Source organism: Magnolia sinica, chromosome 18, assembly GCF_029962835.1.
Source record: "Magnolia sinica isolate HGM2019 chromosome 18, MsV1, whole genome shotgun sequence".
Classification (NCBI taxonomy): domain Eukaryota; kingdom Viridiplantae; phylum Streptophyta; class Magnoliopsida; order Magnoliales; family Magnoliaceae; genus Magnolia; species Magnolia sinica.
This window is the reverse complement of record NC_080590.1, coordinates 35,343,177-35,363,285: the sequence shown is the minus strand read 5'-3', so window position 1 is coordinate 35,363,285 and position 20,109 is coordinate 35,343,177. Positions and strand designations below refer to the sequence as shown.

Genomic DNA, 20,109 nt, shown 5'->3' with positions numbered 1-20,109 from the left:
AAATGTACCACACCGAAAATAGCAGTTAAGATAATGATTTTCACCCTTGAAGAGTTCTCAGGGCCCATCGTAATGTTTATTTTACATCCAATATGTTAATAAGGTTAAAACTACATGAACGAAGAGGAAAACCAATATTCATATTGGTTCAAAACTTCTATGTCCCCAAAAGGCTTTTTTTTTTTTAAGTGTGGTCCACTCAAATTTTAGATCTATCTTATTTTTCAGTTCAAGCCTTAAGATGAGCTTTGTCAAATGAATGAACAATTTAAATATAACACATACATTGTGATTTAACCCACAGAACTTGCTTATATCAATACACTAGCTATATAGTTTGTTTGTTTGGTACACCAAGTAATCTGCTACCCCTCACATATGGAGTTGACCAGCGGATTGGCTAATGTACCTCACACCAGCTATATAACTATATTGACGCCAATAAGTTGTGTAGGTCTAATAATGAGGTATGTGTCATTAAGGCTTGAAATAAAAAGTAAGACAGATCTAACTATCAAGTGAATCACACTGCAAAAAATGGTGGAGAATTGATCATTGACCATTGAAATCTTTTTTGGGGTCATGAAAGTTTTGTATTAATATGAAATTTGTTTTTCCTCTTAATTTAGGTATTTGTGACCTCGTGAATAAATTGGATGGAAAATAAATGTTATGGTGAGCCCTATGAAACGTTTAACAGTGGAAATCATTATCTCAGCTGCTATTTGTGGTGTGGTCCGGGTGATCTTTGGATATGATTCATTATTTATTTATTATTATTATTATTTTTGTATAATACTCTAAAACAATCTCTAAAAATAGATTAACAATATAGATATAATAAATAAATCACTGTAGGGCATGTGACTTTGATCTCCTTTGAACCGTTCGTACAACTCAGAGCACGAGGAGCGTGAGTACTCGTCTTCGCACGACACGTACCTACAGCCAATCCGCTATTTAGCTGCTGTATGGTACACCAGCCAATCCGCTTTCCACAATTCGTAAGTGATGCGCGGGAGTGGGTAATGTATTTTAAGTCAATCCAGACCGTTCATCTAATCACTGTCTGTCATTTGTGGATACTCAAAATTAAAAAAATATTCAGTAGCTGTAACGAATCTTAGACTACAAAATACGAAAAGAAGGCCATGTACCAGAAGCCTAGATATTCAAGGCTCCCATCATCCCTGGCGGGGATTCGGATTCGGTACTGACCCAGCACCCACGTATGTGCTGGTACGTGCTAGAAATGCTTTGTGGGCCCAAAAAATATGTATATGTTTTATCCACTCCATCCATCCATTTCTCCATATCATTTGAGGATACGAGGCCAAAAATGAGGTAGATTTGAACCTCATATGGACCACACCACTGGAAACAGTGGTGATTGAACATCTACCATTAAAAGCTTCTAGGTTGGATCAAGCTTATATATATGTTTTCCCTTCATTCAGATCTGTATGATCTAATCAACATGTTAGATAGCAAATAAACGTTACAGTGGGCCCTGAGAAATCTTTAATGGTGGCCGCTCAATCACCATTGTTTCCTATGGTGTGGTCCACTTGGGATTTGGATCTCCCTAATTTTTAGGGTCATGCCCTAAAATGAGCTGAAAAAGTTGAGACGGCATGGATAAAACAGACACATCGTGGTGGAGTCCACAACACGGACCAGTACGGAGGCCTCGTTACTGGAAGGGGAACTTCCGAATCGGGAATGGATTGGCTACTCCCCCTCACACCAGCCCTGGCTGGAGGTCGGTCACCATGATGTATGTGTTTCATCAATCTATTTTTATATATCATTTTAAGGCTTTGTACTAAAAGTGAGAGGAGGACCGCACCACATGAAAACAAAAGTGATTGGATATCTACCATTAAAATTCTCCTAAGGCCTAATATACTTTTTATTTGACATCCAATTTATTAATTAGGTCATACTAACCTAAATGAAGGGAACATTTAAAAGTAGCTTGATCCAAAACTTTTATGGCCTCAAAATATTTTTAATGGCCAACACTCATTCAACACTGTTTCTGTAACCCAGTCCACTTGAGATTGGTATATACCTCATTTTTGGTCCCGTGCAGTGAAATTATCTTTAAAAATAAATTTATAACATAGATGAAACACAAACATCATGGAGGGCCCACGGAGCACCGACCGGTCAGGGGAAGTAGCCAATCTGTTTCCTTCCGAAATCGTTGGAATGGGACGCTGATTGCAGAGACGATCACTGACGCTCCTCGAGCTCTGAGCTGTACGAATGGTTCAAAGGACATAAAAGTTACGTAAACCTTACAGTTATTTATTTATTATATCTAAATCATTAATCTATTTTTAGATATCATTTTAAAGAATTATACAAAAAAACAAAATCATATCTAAAAATCATCTAAATCACACCATAAATAGTAGTGGGGATATGATTTTCACCATTAAAATTTTTTTTGGTGTATCGTAGAAATACCTGAACGAATAGGGAAATTTTTTTTTCATATTATCCAAAACTTCTATGACCCCACAAAGGGTTTCAATGGTAGACGTTCAATTCCCGTTTTTGCAGTGTGGTCCAATTGATAGTTAGATCTGTTTTATTTTTAGACTCAAGCCTTAAGACTAGCTCACAAAATGGATGGACGGTTTGGATATAACACATACCTCGTGAGCAGGCCCACATGCTTACGTCAATACATCAGCTATATAGCTGGTGTGTACACTAGCCAATCCGCTTCCCCCATGGCGGGGGTCCGTTGTTTTCGACGGTTAGAATCATCTGACAAGGGTCCCACTTTTACAAATCTGATCTGATGTGCATATGTCCTTTCTGTCGTCTCTTTCTTCAGGCACTCCTTCCCATCTGTAAATACTGATGCTGGAGAGCAGCAGCAGCAACAGCACCTGGAGAAGAAGAAGAGGAAGAAGATAAGGAAGATTTTCTGCTGTCTGCTGCTGAAAGACAATGATTCTTCATATGCAGTGCTCTCTTTCATCGAATCCCCCTATAGCTATCAGAACAGGCAGGAGCAGCAACAGTTCTTCATTCAAGAAGAGGTAGGTTCCAGTTCTTCTTCTTCTTCGTTTGATTTGTTCGATTTTCATTGGTTCTGCGGCGATTGGATTTCTCGGCATTGTTCGTTTTCTTTTCAAAGTTCTTCTTGAAGGATTTATTCGATGTTGGTCGTCGATGCTGGAAGTTTTTATTGGTGGAAAGGTTTGCTGGTTGAGAGGAACTGTTTGATTCTCTTTGGGCCTGGGTGTCGTGTGGGTCCCACGGGCTGGTTATCCTTCCAGATCATTGATTGGGTGGTCCATGTCTTAGAAATGTAATGTAATGGAAGATCCTTGCTGTCCAATCTTTACCTCTCTCTCTGTCTCTCCTCTGCTTTCTTTGAATGTGTACCCTTGCTGTATCTCTCTCTTAACTAATTGAAAGGTTGTGGTTGTTCATCGGCAGCCCACCAAATCAATGGTTTCGATAATCTAGCTGCAGTCTCTGATTGCTGGAACTCAGCTCCCAATGGTACTTTGCGTAACCTGTGGCCACCAAATCAATGGTTTCAATAATCTAGCTGTGGTCTCCAGTTGCAGGAACTCAGCTCCCAGTAATACTATGCGTAGATTTGGAACAGTGATCATTTAATTCCTCTGTTGTTGGTTGAATGGAATTCAGAAGATTAATATTTCCCTGTACATTGAAATATAAAAGTTGATTTTACTTAATCTTTCTTTGAATGGATTTTGAAGAAATCTTTAATGAAAGCCTAGTGGACATAAGTAGCAATTTTAGAGTGCGACTCGCCTGGCAATAGTCCAACTCAGTTTGACTCGGTCCCGTATCGGTGTAATGACTTGTTTTTGTTTTGGACTGAAACTGATACCACTCAGATGATACTGAGTTGTATTGGATGATTATCCATATGAAATGGTAAAAATGTTTTTATTTGATGTTTGGGTTAAAAGCAATTTGGCGAGCTTCTATTACATTATTGTCTTTGGTTCTCACCTTCCATCTTTTGGAAAATTGAATTGCATTGTATATTAGTCAAGGGTCTAGCAAAATTTCCAGTTTGTTTACAGATCTTAACTTAATTTTAGTTTCAGTTGAAAGCAGAGGATTGTCGATTCATGGCATGTAGTTTGGAATGGAAAGAATTTGGCAACTTGCGGTTCACATGGTTTAAACTCTTGGTCTTGCAATATGCATTTTTCTGGAACAATGTGTTGGAATTAGAGCTGGGCATTGGACCGAGTTGGCTCGGATTTGGCCCAACTCGACCAGGTCTGGATTTTACATGGCCCAACCCGAACTCGGGCCGAACCGGGACCGAGTCTGAGTTAGCTGACTCGGTCCAACCCGGTCCGACCCAAACATGTACTGATATGAACCGATCCGACTCCGACTCGGTCAGGAAAACTGAGTTGGATCCGATTGTGCAAGGCTGGGCATCCTACTTTCATGGTGGAAAACGTGCACAAACTCAAAACTCATCCCTCATTCGGAAGAAAGTAATAACATTTTATGGAATACTCTTGGTAATTCCATTATTGAAATAGGGATTAGTTTACAAACCTACAACCACACTTTGAAAATTTTAAAGTAATCAAGAAGCCTGAAATAAGGCTTAGATGATGAATCCAAAGCCTGAAATAACGATGATGCGCATCAAATTGCTACATAACCATGTGATATGATATCCATGGCCACGCAACGGATAAGCGAACCGTCCGATGAGTTGTACGGTGCCGAGATCCATTTCATTGTAACAATGCGTGCATCATGAAATCTCCACCATTCAAGTTTTAGTATTTGATTACATCCACATGGGATCTATAATAAGATTCGAAAATCTGAAAATTTTCTAAAATTTATGCTTTCTAATCTTTTGAAAAATGCTATCTAATACATAGCTTTCTATTAGAATCTTAACATATTGTGTAAGTGCGTCCAAGCGTGTATAAGTGCATTGTACTTAGATGCACTTAAAAAATGTATTTAACGTACAAAAAAGGTTTCTATTGGATCCAACCTCTTGTGCCATGCCAACACATGGATCTCCACCCTTGGTTTATGCTTTTGGATTTTGATTGCATCCACATGGAGATCTGTATTAAGATTCTAAAATCTGAATTTTTGAAGTTTACGCTTCTATCTTTCGGAAACTGCCAACACTCATATCCAATACAAATCTTGCTGCTCAAAGCCTAATATACAGTGTGTGTAATTGCATCTAAGTGGGTTTAAGTGTGTCTAAGTGCATTTAAGTGTGTTGAAGTGTGTATAAGTGCAGATGAACTTCGATGCACTTAAAAAATGTATTTAATCTACAAAAAAGCTTTTTATTGGATCCAACCTCTTTTTCAACACTCATGAAAAGGGTGGGTAGCTTTTAATGGCATCGTTTTAGTTTGTCAAGTGGTCTACTTTAAAGATAGGGCCAAGAAAAGTGGAGTAGGATGAAGATTGACAGGAAAAGTTGTAAATTTGGTTGCAAAGGATGTTCACCTTGTTTTTGAATAGGTTTCTTGTATGATAGGAAATAAACCTTTGAATAGGTGAGGGGTATACTGTTTTTTTGCTTTTCTAACAACAAGAGGTAAATCTAAGGTAGATTATAAGGATCATCATAAATAGACAATCGAGTAGGAACACAATCAATACTATTTAGAGTATCCCTAATATTATCAAAATATCTCTGATATTATTTGTATCTCTAGCTCGACGATATCAATAACACTAGTAATGATACCTATAACACTAGTAATCTTAGAAATTCTACGTATTGACGATATATCGCTAAGTATTGCTAATGTATTGATATTGCCAATTTATTGCCAATATTTTCGATTGTGCAAATTCCAAGTGTCGCTTGTATCTCCAGTGTATCGATGAGATTTCAATAATATTGCCAATGTATAGATATCCTCAAAAATCTGTTTATTAAAAGAATCCCATTTAATTTAATTTAATTTAAATTAATTAATTAATTTATTATTATTATTTTTTTTTTTTTATGGGCGCATGGTTGTATTCAGTGTTCAAATTGTCGATGATAATATCAATCATATCGTGATATTTTTGTTATCATAACCAGTGTTTGAAATATCGGTATCGCGTTACGTATCGCATCCTTGGGATACAAATATGTATCGGTTATCACATGGGATATATCGTTTGTATTAGGTAATTTATCGCAACATGGGAAAAAATTAGGGTTAATACACATTTTTAAATCATAGCATCTCAAAAAAGAAGTGCACATCAATGTTTTAAATATCGTTATCGTGTAATGTATCGCACCCTTGGGATACAGATACATATCGGTTATCGCATGGGATATATCGCTTGTATCACATAATTTATCGTTAATGTTGGGAAACATGTGAACATTGGGAAATTGGTCGAATTTTTTAATGAAACTTCAGGGATAGTTTAAAAAGACATCAATACACACTTAGAAATCAAAACATTACAAAAAAAAAGTGCACGTAATATGGGTTTCCTTTGTATGGGGTCCTAATATATACGCTTTCCAACTGAACTGATGCAAGTATATTCAAAGTTTATTCATATAATTTATAAACGCAAGAAGACATGTATGGAAACCCAAACAATACATTCAAAAGCAAAAGAAGAATCACTAGACTAGGTTACATACATATTTAATTTTGTGTTTGGATACAAAGATTGCAACTGATTTGCGAGAAATTGAGAAATTTAGATTTTTCTCAATTTTCCGTGCAACTTAACTCATCTCCCCCAAATCTCAAAATCGAAGTTCTAATGATTTTTCATGGAAAACATGAAGAATCATAGATTTGTAACCATTTGACACTGGTTTAACGTGATTTATAGCAAAAAGATAGATCAAAAATTGAAAATATTCACTGGATCGAATAGGTGGGATATACGACACTACCTATGTGTTTCGTATCGCACAGGTAGGATATAAAATATATTGTGGGATATATCAGCTGATATCGTCGATATTTAAAACACTGGCTCCAACTCTATGATTTTTCATGCAAAACATAAAAAACCAATGGATTTATAACCATTTGACACTGACTTAACACAATTTCAAAAAAAAAAAGAAAAAAAGACCGGTAATTAAAAATGCTCATTGGATCGAACGTATGGGATATATCAGCACTATCCATGCGTTTCGTATCGCACAGATGGGATACAAGATATATTGTGGGATATATCGGCCGATATCGTCGATATTTAAAACATTGGTGCACATAATAGGTTTCCTTTGTGTATGATCCCAAGCTATGTGCTGTTTGACTGAATTAATGTTACTATATTCAAATTGAATGCATAACATTTAGAGTGTCAAATTGAATGCATAACATTTAGAGTGTATGTGATGATCATTTCATCAAACACTCCTAAATACTTGGAAATTAGTCTCAATTGACAACAACTGGTTGAAGGGAAATTTCGAAAAAAATAATTATTTAATATTTTTTAATTTTCAAAAATTGACAAGGACTTAACAAATCAGCAGCTCAAGCCTCATACATGCTTGATTTCATGTTTGGAGTGCAACATTACAAGCAATTTGGGAGAAATTGGGGAAATTTCGAATTTTCCTAATTACCCCCAAATTGGACCACCTACACTTAAATTTCGAAATTAGAATGTATGTGATGATCATTTCATTAAATACTCCTAAATGCTTTGAAATTAGTCTCAATTGACAACTGGTTAAAGGAAATTTTTGAAAGAAAAAAACGGAGAACATGAAGAACCTATGGATATCGAAATCAAAGCCCCACTCCATGATCTTTCATGCAAAAATTTTTGATATTGATTTAACATAATTTCAACAAAAAAGAGATCGGAAACTGAAAACGCTCATTGGATCAAACATGTGGGATATATCGGCACTTACTTGTGCATTTCGTATCGCACAGGTGGGATACAAGATATATTGACCATTATCGTCGATATTTAAAGCATTGCCTATGCATTTCGTATGGCACAAGTGGGATACAAGATATATGGTGGGATAGATCGGCCGATATCGTTGATACTTAAAACGTTGCTCAGTAATAGTTTGAGAATCTCTGCTACTTGAAGTTGCAGAGTTAGCAGCTCAGCCCTGAGGTCTACCATAGAGAACCCAAAAAATTATTCACAATATGTCCCTGTCTACTACGGTGCATACATAGCTGATTGATGCAATGGCTATGACCAATGCCACGACCATGACCATGGCCGCCATCATGTCTTACTCTTCCTGACCCTCTACCATGGCCAATGTTTTAAATATCGATGATATCGGCCGATATATCCCACGATATATCTTGTATCCCATCTGTGCGATACGAAACGCATGGATAGTGCCGATATATCCCACATGTTCGATCCGATGAGCATTTTTAATTTCCGGTCTTTTTTTTTTTTTGAAATTATGTTAAGTCAGTGTCAAATGGTTATAAATCCATTGGTTCTTTATGTTTTGCATGAAAAATCATGGAGTTAGAGCCAGTGTTTTAAATATAGACGATATTGGCCGATATATCCCACAATATATTTTGTCTCCTACCTGTGCGATACGAAACACATAGGTAGTGTCGATATATCCCACCTATTCGATACAGTGAGTATTTTCAATTTTTGATCTATGTTTTTGCTATAAATCACGTTAAACTAGTGTCAAATGGTTACAAATCTATGATTCTTCATGATTTTCATGAAAAATCATTAGAACTTTGATTTTGAGATTTGGGGAGATGGGTCAAGTTGCACGGAAAATTGAGAAAAATCTAAATTTCTCAATTTCTCGCAAATCAGTTGCAATCTTTGTATCCAAACACAAAATTAAACATGTATGTAACATGGTCTAGTGATTCTTCTTTTGCTTTTGAATGTGTGGTTTGGGTTTCCATACATGTCTTCTTGCGTTTATAAATTATATGAATAGACTTTGAATATATTTGCATCAGTTCAGTTGGAAAGTGTATATATTAGGACCCCATACAAAGGAAACCCATATTACGTGCACTTTTTTTTTTTTTTTTTGTAATGTTTTGATTTCTAAGTGTGTATTGATGTCTTTTTATACTATCCCTGAAGTTTCATTGAAAAATTCGACTAATTTCCCAGTGTTCACATGTTTCTCAACATTAATGATAAATTATGTGATACAAGCGATATATCCCATGCAATAACCGATATGTATCTGTATCCCAAGGGTGCGATACATCATACATTACACGATAACAATATTTAAAACATTGACCATGACTAGTATCAACATTATCAAAGTTTCGAAAACCTGTCACTAGAGGCGATTTTTCAACCACAATCGATCCTTTAGCAGAGTGATGCTTCTCATAGCGCAACAATAGTGCATATACACTATTAAGAGATGGTAAAGAGGGCGAACCAAGAATCCAGGTGCGAACTGGTTCAAACTTTGTATTAAGGCCCGCTAATAACTCAAAAATTATTTTCTTCCCAATGCTCTATTTGTATTCCTCTGAGTTTATGCTACACACAAAATGAAAATCATCTAGAAAGGATGATTCCTGCACAGACTATGCATTTTGACAGAATAGTCAGACATTGATCACTTCCCCTGTCTTAGATTTCCAATTTCTTGATAAATTTTATAAATCCGAGCCATATTATTCTGATATGCGTACAATTCATGGGTAGTTTGCCAGATCTCATGAGCAGTAGATGTCAAAAAAAGGCCTTCACTAACTTCTACTTCCATCGAATTTAGAAGCCAGGACATGACAAGCAAGTTATTTGATTTCCAGTTTTTGTATGAATGATCCAACAGTTGAGGTTCCATGATATTGCCATCTATATACCCCAACTTTCGTTTTCCTCCAACAAACATCTCAATGGCTAACGACCATTGAAGGTAATTGCTGGACTTGAGTTTATGCGTAGTAATTTGTAAACTAGGATTTTCAGAATGAACAATCAACCTTTCCATCTTACAGGTAACAAGATCAACAGTTTCAAAAGTCGACGAAAAGGACATGCATGAGAGAGAGAGAGAGAGAGAGAGAGAGAGAGAGAGAGAGAGAGAGAGAGAGAGAGAGAGAGAGAGAGAGATCTGGGATGTGTTCAGTCCCTCTCCAATTTATAATAAAAGAAGAAAAGGTAAAATTACATATATGTCCTTGTGTGAAGGAAAAACTAAAGGAAGGCTAAGGGTCAAATAAGGAAAGCATGGAATAAAGATAGAAGGTTGAAAAATTAAGGACAGGCCCATAACGTGTAAGACCCTAGTTTATGTACCTGTGGGCCCAATTATAGGTCCACACGCACATACACCCACAATGCCGATGATTTGACTTCCTGTACTCCTAGTTTGGTAGTGTAATTATGTAGTGTTCCCTATATAGTTTTCTTTTAGTGCTGCCTATGTAGGATGTGGTGGGTAACTGACAATTATCGAACCAAGGTCCACCTGTAGAGTGTCTGGGCCTTTGCGTACATACATGTGGAGATCGATTTATAAAATGACCAATATCTCTTTTCTCTGTAACCATCAATAGCATCATGCTTGTAACCAGATCATGAAATCTGTAGCCAACACAGATTTTGCTATTGTTCAATGCACTTAAATATTGGGAACTATCATAATATATTTTCATTCCCTCCTAGTCAGTATTTCCTCGCAAATTAAATGAAAGGATAATTCACAGAATACTTGTGGAATGTGGTACTTGAATCTCAGAACAGATTGATAATTGGCTAACATTGCCTAGGCTAGATTGTTCCCACTTGCAGGGAGCTGTTTTAGAATTTACTTTTAGCTACTAGCATAGCTAATCATTTTGTCGAGCTGCACAGAATGTGCACCTGAAATTTTCCCAGTTTTATGAAGGCACTCCAAAATCAATTGTACCTTTATGGTCTGTTTAATTGTTATTACAAAAAAGGGATGCTTACCATGTTCAGGTAAAATTTTTAACCTTTTCTCTATAATTATAATGCAGAATTCCTATGACACGATATTTTGTACTTATGTATGCACTTGTCTTCTCATAACTGGAAGGTCACATTTAACTGTTTTTTCTTTTTCTTTTTATTTTTTATTTACAAACAAGGAAATATTATGGGATGACAGTCAAAATCAAAAGCCATTTACTTGGTATAACACACTATCATTTATCAGAACTCTCTTAATTTGTTTTCTACATTTATGGACTCGAAAATATGGTAATCTGTTTCAAAACTTGCATTAGTACAACAGTGGATTTCACAAGAAATGTTGATACACTGAGCTTTGGCTCTTCAAATACTCTGGCAGTGATAAATGTCATCTGTTTCAGGAATGTTATGCCATTCCAATGTTGGTGCATCAAATCTTTGGTGGTCCATGCTTGCTTTGTCTCTGGACAGAATGGTGGTGAGATTCAAACCATATCTACTTTTGAGAGGTTAAAGCATTCGTCTATATTTTAGCAAGGTTCAAACTGGAGAGCATGCTTATGTTCACTTTATGCAATTGTTAAGTTTTAAGATGCAGACATGAGTTCTGATTTTTTTAAAATTTTTTTTCCTTTTTGGGGTACTGTAATGGAGGGTTCTTAAATGGGCTGATTTTCCTTCCTTCCTTCCTTCTTCTTCTTCTTTTTTTTTTTTTTTTTCCATATTTGATTCATTTCTGGTTGGTTATATATCTCAAGCCTAATCAGCAGCCTCACCTTGGTCCTATGCAACTGAAGATTCTTCATCCACTTTAGGTTCCCAGTTTAGCCAAGCTAATGTAGCAGCCGGTAAAATGGATAGGCATTATAGATGCTCTTAGTCCTGCATCTCATTCTGATGAGTTGGAATCATTCTTTTCAGGAAACGGGAAAACCAATTCTAAAACAAAATGGGATATCCTAGATGCCTCTACATCTTCAAGTGTGTCGGATGTTAAGTCCTTTAATATGGACTTAGAGTGTAGTCCTCAGGAGGGGAGCACCAATTGTCTGATACTTGGGAGATGGAAGAATTCAAAAATGGCACGTCTTTTGTGGATACCTAAACAGGTAACTGTTTTCACACTTAAATACTTTCAGCATTTCAATTTATAGTTTTCACACTTCCAGGAGATTTTTGTATTCTAATATTCTTTATGTTCAAATTTAGGAGTACAAGAAGTTGAATTGCTAAATGATACTATCATGTTTTCATATTATCCTAAAAAATTCAACTACAAATACTTTATCAATGGAGAGAGAGGAGTTCAGAGATTCCGAAGACAAATAATAGAAGTCATGCAATGAATTATTTTATTCTTTTAACACTAACAGTTACATGATTGACATTAGTAGACATCTTTCTTGTTGACCGCTAACTCATAAAACTTCTTAAACACTGAATTATTCTTCGCTTTAAGGTTACAACAAAAAATCTGTTGCAGCACTCTTGTGGGACCAAGGCATCATCTCTCTCTCTCTCACACATAATATTGACAATGGAGTAGTACTCATTGCATTAGTGTATGGTATCATGATGAGTTTCTGCTATTAAGATTTTTTTCTCACCTGATCTGATTCCTCTTTTTTTTTTTTTTTTTTTTTCCCACTATGTTGTTGTGATCCCTTTTAGTTAGTTTGTTGTGGTTGTTTATTTACAACACATTTTGTGCTTAGATGTTGTGCTTCTAGACTAGTTTTTTGTAAATTATCTCTCTGAGTTGCGATATTGGAGGTTAAGTGTAGATTTGTAAACTAGAAGTGAAAGAAAGAAGTAAGAGAAGTGAGAAGAGAGAGTTATGAAAAGAAAGGGAAAGAGGATTGTAGAGCTGGACATACCCTCTCCTCCTATTTATATTTATAATAAGCAAGTGAAAATGACAGAAATACCCTTATGTAACAAGTTTTTTTCCCCTTAAGTCCTAACCAAGAACCCTATTCCAATTTAACTAAAGAATAGACCAAAGAAGGTGCTAGGTGAGCCGTACAGCTGTACGACCCATATTTCTCAAGCGTTAACACTAAGGGGTCATTTGGATGCCTGTAAATTGGGCTGGATGTAAATGAAATACATGTAAATGATTTACAGGCAGTGTTTGGATGCTGAAAAATGCCTGCAAATCATTTACAGCCTTTAGCTGCAAATGAAATCCCTTTGAAAAGCTGTGATTTCATTTACCTGCAAATCAGTTATAGACTGACGGCTATAATTTTGAACTTTTAGCTGCAAATGAAATCCCTCTAAACAATTTACAGGCTATCCTAACACAGACAACTATGTACCTGTAAACAGATTACTGCTTAAAGCCAAACACGACAAGCTGCAAATAATTTACACCTGTAAATCATTTACCACTTGCAAAATTTACAGGCATCCAAATGAGCCAAGTATATAATGTAGCGCTTGGTGTCTCGTTATACTTTGGCTTTCATGTATTAGACTTGCAATGCAATGGGCAGTTTGTTATGTTGGATACCTAGATGGGCTTTTTCTCACGTTATATTCTTTCTTCCTCCTCCATGGAGCCTGTTGCATTTGCTTGTGCCAACTGGGCTGGCTTTCTAAATCTGTGATGCCTGAGACTAGTTTTGTCTCTTGGACGCTCACTCATCTATTGGAAATGCGAAATGAGATTCTATAAGCCTATAACTAAAGGAAAACACTTGTGTACCTCATGTACATACCAACCAGGGTCACTTTCTCTAACATGGGGGAAACGGCTCAACATGCATGGAATCCAACCTGTCCATTAGGTGCATCACCCCTTGTTTAGTGTTGATCCCAAAAATCATACCGATTCAACACTGAGGTGGGCACCCCAAGTCCAGAACACAGCCTACCTGAGTTCTGGATGGTCATGAAAGTTCCAACGACGTGCCTCTCGCAGTGCGGAGTATGCTAGCCCGGCTCGTAACTAAATTAAGCAAGGGCTCCAAGACTTGGGATTTGTTTTTTCTATAGTGAGTTGGTTACCAAATTCACTTGAGGATATGGATTTTCTCTCTTTTGCAGACATAATCATAGTGGTACCCAACTGGTCTCAGGTGTAGTCTTTCAATAGTGCAAGAAATATGCAGAGTTGGATTGTGGTTTTTGTTTTTTGGAAAGAACTTCTGGCTGTGTATGTTTCCCCATTGCATACTTCCTTTGTGATGGATCATGCTGTTAAATTTACTGTGACTGTGACTTAGGCAAAGACATCTGTTTCTCGGTAGTAAATTGATGCTTCTTGACTGCACATTTGGTGGTCCATGTTAATTGCCATTTGGTACCCAAACACTTCAAAATTGGTACCATCATAGTTCAAAGTTTCAAACTTGGACCTGGACTTGGTCAGTCACTAGGTTGGGCTAATTTGGTGGATAAAAAAAACAGGAATTTTTAATTAAGTTCATTCTTAAAAAAGCAAAAATAAAATAGGAGGAAAATGAGAGGGAGGAACTGTAGTTTTTTAGTTGTAATGTAAAATTTTATTCAAAAGACAAAGGTAGTGTATAGGTTCACATGTATTTTTTGAAAGTTGTTAACAATAAGAGGTGCAAAGACGAGGCTTTATGAGTTTTTCATGTGTTAAAGAGTCAGCATAATGCCCTTGAGATAGTGCATAACATTATGGGAGTAATTTATCCAATGTGGGCAATCTACTCACGGTGAAGGCATATAGTGTTTCGATTGGAAGGTCGTTGGGCTTCTCTTGTTGGGTTAGTCATAAGATACATTCTATATCATCCGGGTGTTCTTTTCTGGAATAGCATGTTGTGCTGTTAACTTGAAATTTTATCTCCTAGTTACAATACCCATGGGGAATTTTGATACACAAGTACTTGCATTTATATGTAATTCTTTTTATTTTGTGGGTTTATCTCTACAATATATACTATATATAATGGGAGTAGACGGGGGTAAAACATCCAACACAATTAGTTTTGGAAGAGCTGAAGTTTTACCTTATTAGAGGATATGGGAAGGGTTTGTAGCCAGTAGAAAGGATAATTAGGTAATTAGTTATGTAGGTACGACCGATCATCTATTGGACAATTGCTCTCTTGCTTTTAGCTACGTGAAACATGTTAATTCTCTGACAGAGTAAGATGGTCGATTCACATGCACTAAGAAATTGTATACATGACTACCGTATAAAATCGAACTAAACTGTAAAAATTGTGGGCTTTAATTTGGATGCATATTAAACAGAAAATTATATTGATTTGATTTCCTATTTGGCTGATTGGTGTATATTTAATGGATGACCGAATGAAAACAGTCAATGGTCCAAATTCAACAAACAAATGCTTATTAGTCAGATTAGGAATGTTAAATCTATCTGAATTTGGAAACTAATCTAATGTTCGACCTGCAACTTGGATGGTTTGATTGAGCTTGTATGTGACACGTACAATTTCAAAGTTCCTAAGTATCAACAATCACTGACCACTCTCTGCTGAGAGTATCAAATTAGTCCCTTTAACTACTGCTTCTCTGTCCCTCTCTCCAACATTCCGAAAACCACTTCACCACGTCTATGCACATTGAGTGTGCCATATCCATACACATATACCCAACCCACTGTGTTGGTTCTGGTACTTTTAATTCTTTCATGTATGTTTGGTTTCTTTTGTCATTTCCTTAGATTTTAGCATCTCAATGGTTAGAATTAACCCATACAGATGCATCTTATTGTGTGGTTCCATGCTTTATAGCTAGGATGTTCATAATTCATACATGATACAACTGATTTCCTTCTCTTCATTTTTCTCAACTCCACTGCAGGCTTTCCCACCTGAAATCTTTATAGGATGTATATCATCATATTTCATATTCAGATTGAAATGGTTAAATCCAATGTACACATTGATCAGGATGGTTCAGAAATTGTTTCCATATGTTCATGGAGCTTTTGATGTTACAAGCTTGCCTTTTGCTTGTATATCTAACTCTATGAATAAACCTGTACCTCTTCGATTGGATGTGTCCTTCCCATCATTTCAAGATGCTAAATGGAGCATTGCAAGGTTACTTTATCTATTCAACATACAACTTGAACGGAACATAGCATTGTAAGTGAAGTGCTTATGATTTTCATTGTAGTTTGACAGCTGATATGAAGTTTAATGTCTGGTTATATTATTTATTATCTTTCCTTCTTTATGTGTTTTAGTGCCTTTTTATCAATATGTGATCATCTTATCTTTGATGATTTTGTGTTCATCTTCAGGACAACCTTCCTTTATGTATCTGCTATATTGTCTTGCTTGCGGAAGTACTGTGATGAATATAATTGCCTTAGAGTTTCTCAAAATGAGGAGACACTGCCACCATTCTTTTATATCCATTGGGGGTTCACTGGTCTTAGTTTCATTATCTTATCATGGTTCCTAGATGAACTTATTTATTGTATAAAAAAGATCATGCAAACTTATTAGTTTATGATTTTTTATGTTGTAACCATGCAACTTCAATGATCAGAACAATTGTTATATTTAAAGGGATAATTTCATTATAAAGATGTTCCATAATACTGCTGGTTCTTTGTTAATGAAAAGTTAAACTTACATTTGCAACATAGCAACTAGGGGTGTACACGAACCAAGTTGGCTAGGTTAGCTCGCTCGACTCGACTCGAAAAAGCTTGATTCAACTCGGTTTGAAGCTGAGTTCGAGCCGAGTCGAACTGATTTTTTGAGCTAAAAAAAAAATTCGAACCGAGTTCAAGCTTGCCCATGCTCGACTCGACTTGAATCAAACCCCAACTTGAATCGAACTCGAATTGAACTAGTTCGGTGACTCGGTTACTTTGATATTGATGTTATTCACCAAGTGTTTGATGAAATGACTCAACGAAGTGTCGGCTAGTGGCAAGGAAGGCATGTATGTGAAACAAATACCATTTTTCCTTGATTTAGATGTTGCCCGTAAGGTGTTTGATGAAATACTTGTAAACAGCTGCTGCTGTTTTACATACACTAAGAATTTGAAAGTGCATTGCATGTGTTTGTGAAAATGCCTCAGAGGCTCGAACTCGACTCGAACTGGCCCGAGCTGTTGACAGAACTGAGCCGAGTTGGCCAGTTAGGCTCAGGGACTGAGCCGAGCCGAGTTCGAGCTGGGGTCAGGTAGTGGCCGAGCCAAGTCCAGCTACGGCCAACTCGACTCAGTGTACACCCCTAACAGCAACCTTTAACATTTAATGGAAACCTTAAAAATGAATTTGTACTTCATGCCTTGGAGCTCATTGGGCATTTGCCAATTTTTTATTATAAAGATTACTAAATTTTATTAAATAAAACGTCATATCCGAAAATCAAGGAGCGTTTGTGGCATGGAGACATATTTGAGATAGTGCTCTTTTTGCCTATGAATGTTTCGATTCATAAGGAGTGGTTTGCAAGCTGGATATTGGAAGGCATATAACCACGTCAATTGGGAGTTCAAGTATATGTTGGGAAGAGAATAGGGTGCGGAAACAAATGGATAGAGTGGAGACCTGAATGCGTAACATCGACCTCCTTTTCAGTTTGGCCAATGGATCAACAAAAGGGATTTTCAAAGCATCAAGGGGCCTAAGGCAAGGGGATATGCTCTCAAGTTTTTTGTTTGTTGTGGTAGCGGATGCTTTAAGCAGGATGTTAGCAAAAGTTCGATAGTCGGGCCTAGTTTCGGGCTTCGAGGGAATGCGAGAAGGTGATTGGATCTCCCACCTCCAGTTTGTGAATGATAATTTTATTTTGTGATGCAAAGATATCAATGGTGGACAACTTGAGGAAAATCTTGGGGTGTTTCGAGGTGGTTTTGGAACTGAAGGTGAACATCAGGAAGAGTGAGATACCAGATATTGTCTTATTGAAGGAGGAAGTAACAGGCTTTGTAGATATGTTCGGATGTACCTACTTGGGCCTCCCATCGTGTATGGGGACACCGACAAAACATTTTTGGAGCAAGGTGATTGAAAGATTTGAAAGGAAGTTATCAAGGTAGAAGAGCCATCATCTGTTGATAGGGGGCAAATCATGCTTATTAAAGTGGTTCTAACCATACACTCTACTTTATGTCTATGATGTAAGAACTCTATGTGGTGGGCCTTATTGATCAACAGCCTGGATTGTCCTATCAGTTGGACTATGAGATTGAGTAAACCAGTGGGCCCCACTTCAGGTGATCCGCTGCGCAACCTATCTGCGCAGCGGGTGCATATTAGGTCTGGAATGCTATTGCTGTTTACGTAGAAAACAATTTGGGTTGAACTAGGACACAACAATGTGGAGCAGTGGGAGAGAGTTATGATGGGATTCAGACTCTCATCTCTACAACTTCTATATAAGAGAAGAGCTGGGTCCCCGATCCTAAACAATGATAGAAGCCCAAGTCCCATGTATTATTCTGTATACGGGTGTGAAGGAAAGGAAGATTACAACATTGGTATTCTAGTATTCTTATCTGACATTTATGGCGTCTCAGTTAGGTAAGCCATCTGAACCCTAGATCTCCATGTCCTATGCATAACAGATCTCTGGGAATTCCGCATCTAGATAATCTTATAGTTGGTATCAGAGACACTGTGCACCAGGTATGGAGGATTGAATCCAGCTATTGAGAATTTCGATTCCCAAATTAGGTGATTAGGGATTTCGATCCCCAAATCAGAGAAACTAGAAATTTCAAATTTTGATTCTAAAGATCAGATATCTGGGATTCGATTTTCGAAATCATAAATAATTTTGTGTGGATCAGTTGGGGATTTTAATTCCCAAATATAGCAATTAGAACTTCGATTCCCAAAATCCAGAATATTAGGGATTTCGAATCCCAAATAAGTAATTAGGGATTTTAATTCCCAATCCAGTAATTAGGGATTTGAATCCCAAATACAGAATCCAGAGTTAGGGATTTCAAATCCCCAAATTCAGATTCAGTAATTAGGGTTTTCTAATCACAATTAGGGATTTCGGATTCAAATCCCCAAATACAGCAATTAGGGATTTCAGATTCCTGATTCCAGAGCTCAGATTCGAATCCGATAATCCCAAATTGGGGATTTTATATAACCTTAACTATATTTCTGGGAGATAGCCATGGATGCTATGTCTTCGCTGGCATCTCTGATGGTCAGTTATGCATCTTCATCTCGATCACCACCAGCGCCTCCATCTCTCTCTGCGGCAGCCATTACCGTCGCATGGAGAGGGTCTTCTGGCAGATGCTGGCGGCGCAGCTCTCGCACGAGCAATCTCCAGCCGCTGCTGGCAGTAGGTCGAGAACGACCTGGTGTTTTTCTCGCTGCTGGTATTAAGTCGAGAATGACCTGTTTTTCTCGCTGCTGGTATTAGGTCGAGAACGACCTTATATGGAATCGGGTCTTCGGACCCGATTACGCGTATTCGGATCCACCATCTGGACCCGCAGACGGGATGATTAGGATCTGGATTTTGGTTTCGGGTCTATCTTTGGGGCCCACGAACGGGATCATTTGGATCCGGATCCCGTTTAAATGGTAGGCCCGAATTTTTGTATGGCCCATTGATCCCAGATTTGGACCGTTCATATTCAAGCTGTTATTATATATATTTTGATCTGGGCCGTCCATTTGATGGATTACGAGCATCTAATCTAACTCATTCACTAGGATGATGACATCCTTGAACCTTTTATTAATAAATGCTCAATATGTAGATTAATCTGTCCACCTTATGGATACTTATGCATGGATCTACCCATCCAGTTAAAAAAGGTTCCATCTATCATATGAATGTCAAGGGTTAGACTTGTAATGTTCATTTATCATGCGGAGTCTTAATTCGGCCTAGTTATAGCCCATTACCCATCCTTGGAAGTTGATATAGACCATTAGAACATATAATGTGAAACCTATACATATGTTTCACTTTAAGGTTCCTATATGTTCCAATGATCAATACCTACCATCTTATGGGCTGCATCACTCTTTTAGATATAATCCATTGAGAGGCAGGATTATAATCGCGACCCTGAGTCTGTCTTTGTAGTATTGGATTCGGTTGTGTTAGCCACCATAGTGACCTCAATCGATGAAAATTTTACTAGTACAGACTTGTAACATTGGGATAAGGAGGATTGCATACAGTTGCGTTCACATTTTTATGCATATGGTAATGAAAACATAGACGATTACCATTTGACAAT

General features: G+C 37.2%; 1 protein-coding gene across 10 annotated transcripts in view; it reads left to right on the top strand.

Annotated features, from left to right (window-relative positions):
* The first annotated feature begins 2,855 nt into the window (after nt 1-2,855).
* Nucleotides 2,856-20,109, top strand: part of LOC131233525 (putative ion channel POLLUX-like 2) — a 99,465-nt gene continuing 82,211 nt past the window's right edge. For 5 of the 10 annotated variants that reach the window (XM_058230272.1, XM_058230280.1, XM_058230276.1 and 2 more), the window contains exons 1-4: nt 2,857-3,059; nt 11,316-11,392; nt 11,836-12,023; nt 15,724-16,010. In XM_058230272.1, the coding sequence (XP_058086255.1) occupies nt 2,968-3,059; nt 11,316-11,392; nt 11,836-12,023; nt 15,724-16,010 (644 nt within the window). In that variant the 5' untranslated portion in view covers nt 2,857-2,967. Of the gene's footprint in view, nt 3,060-11,090; nt 11,135-11,165; nt 11,203-11,315; nt 11,393-11,432; nt 11,453-11,835; nt 12,024-15,723; nt 16,011-20,109 lie in introns of those variants that run through there. The other 5 variants (XM_058230271.1, XM_058230275.1, XM_058230273.1 and 2 more) reach the window with 5 other exon arrangements.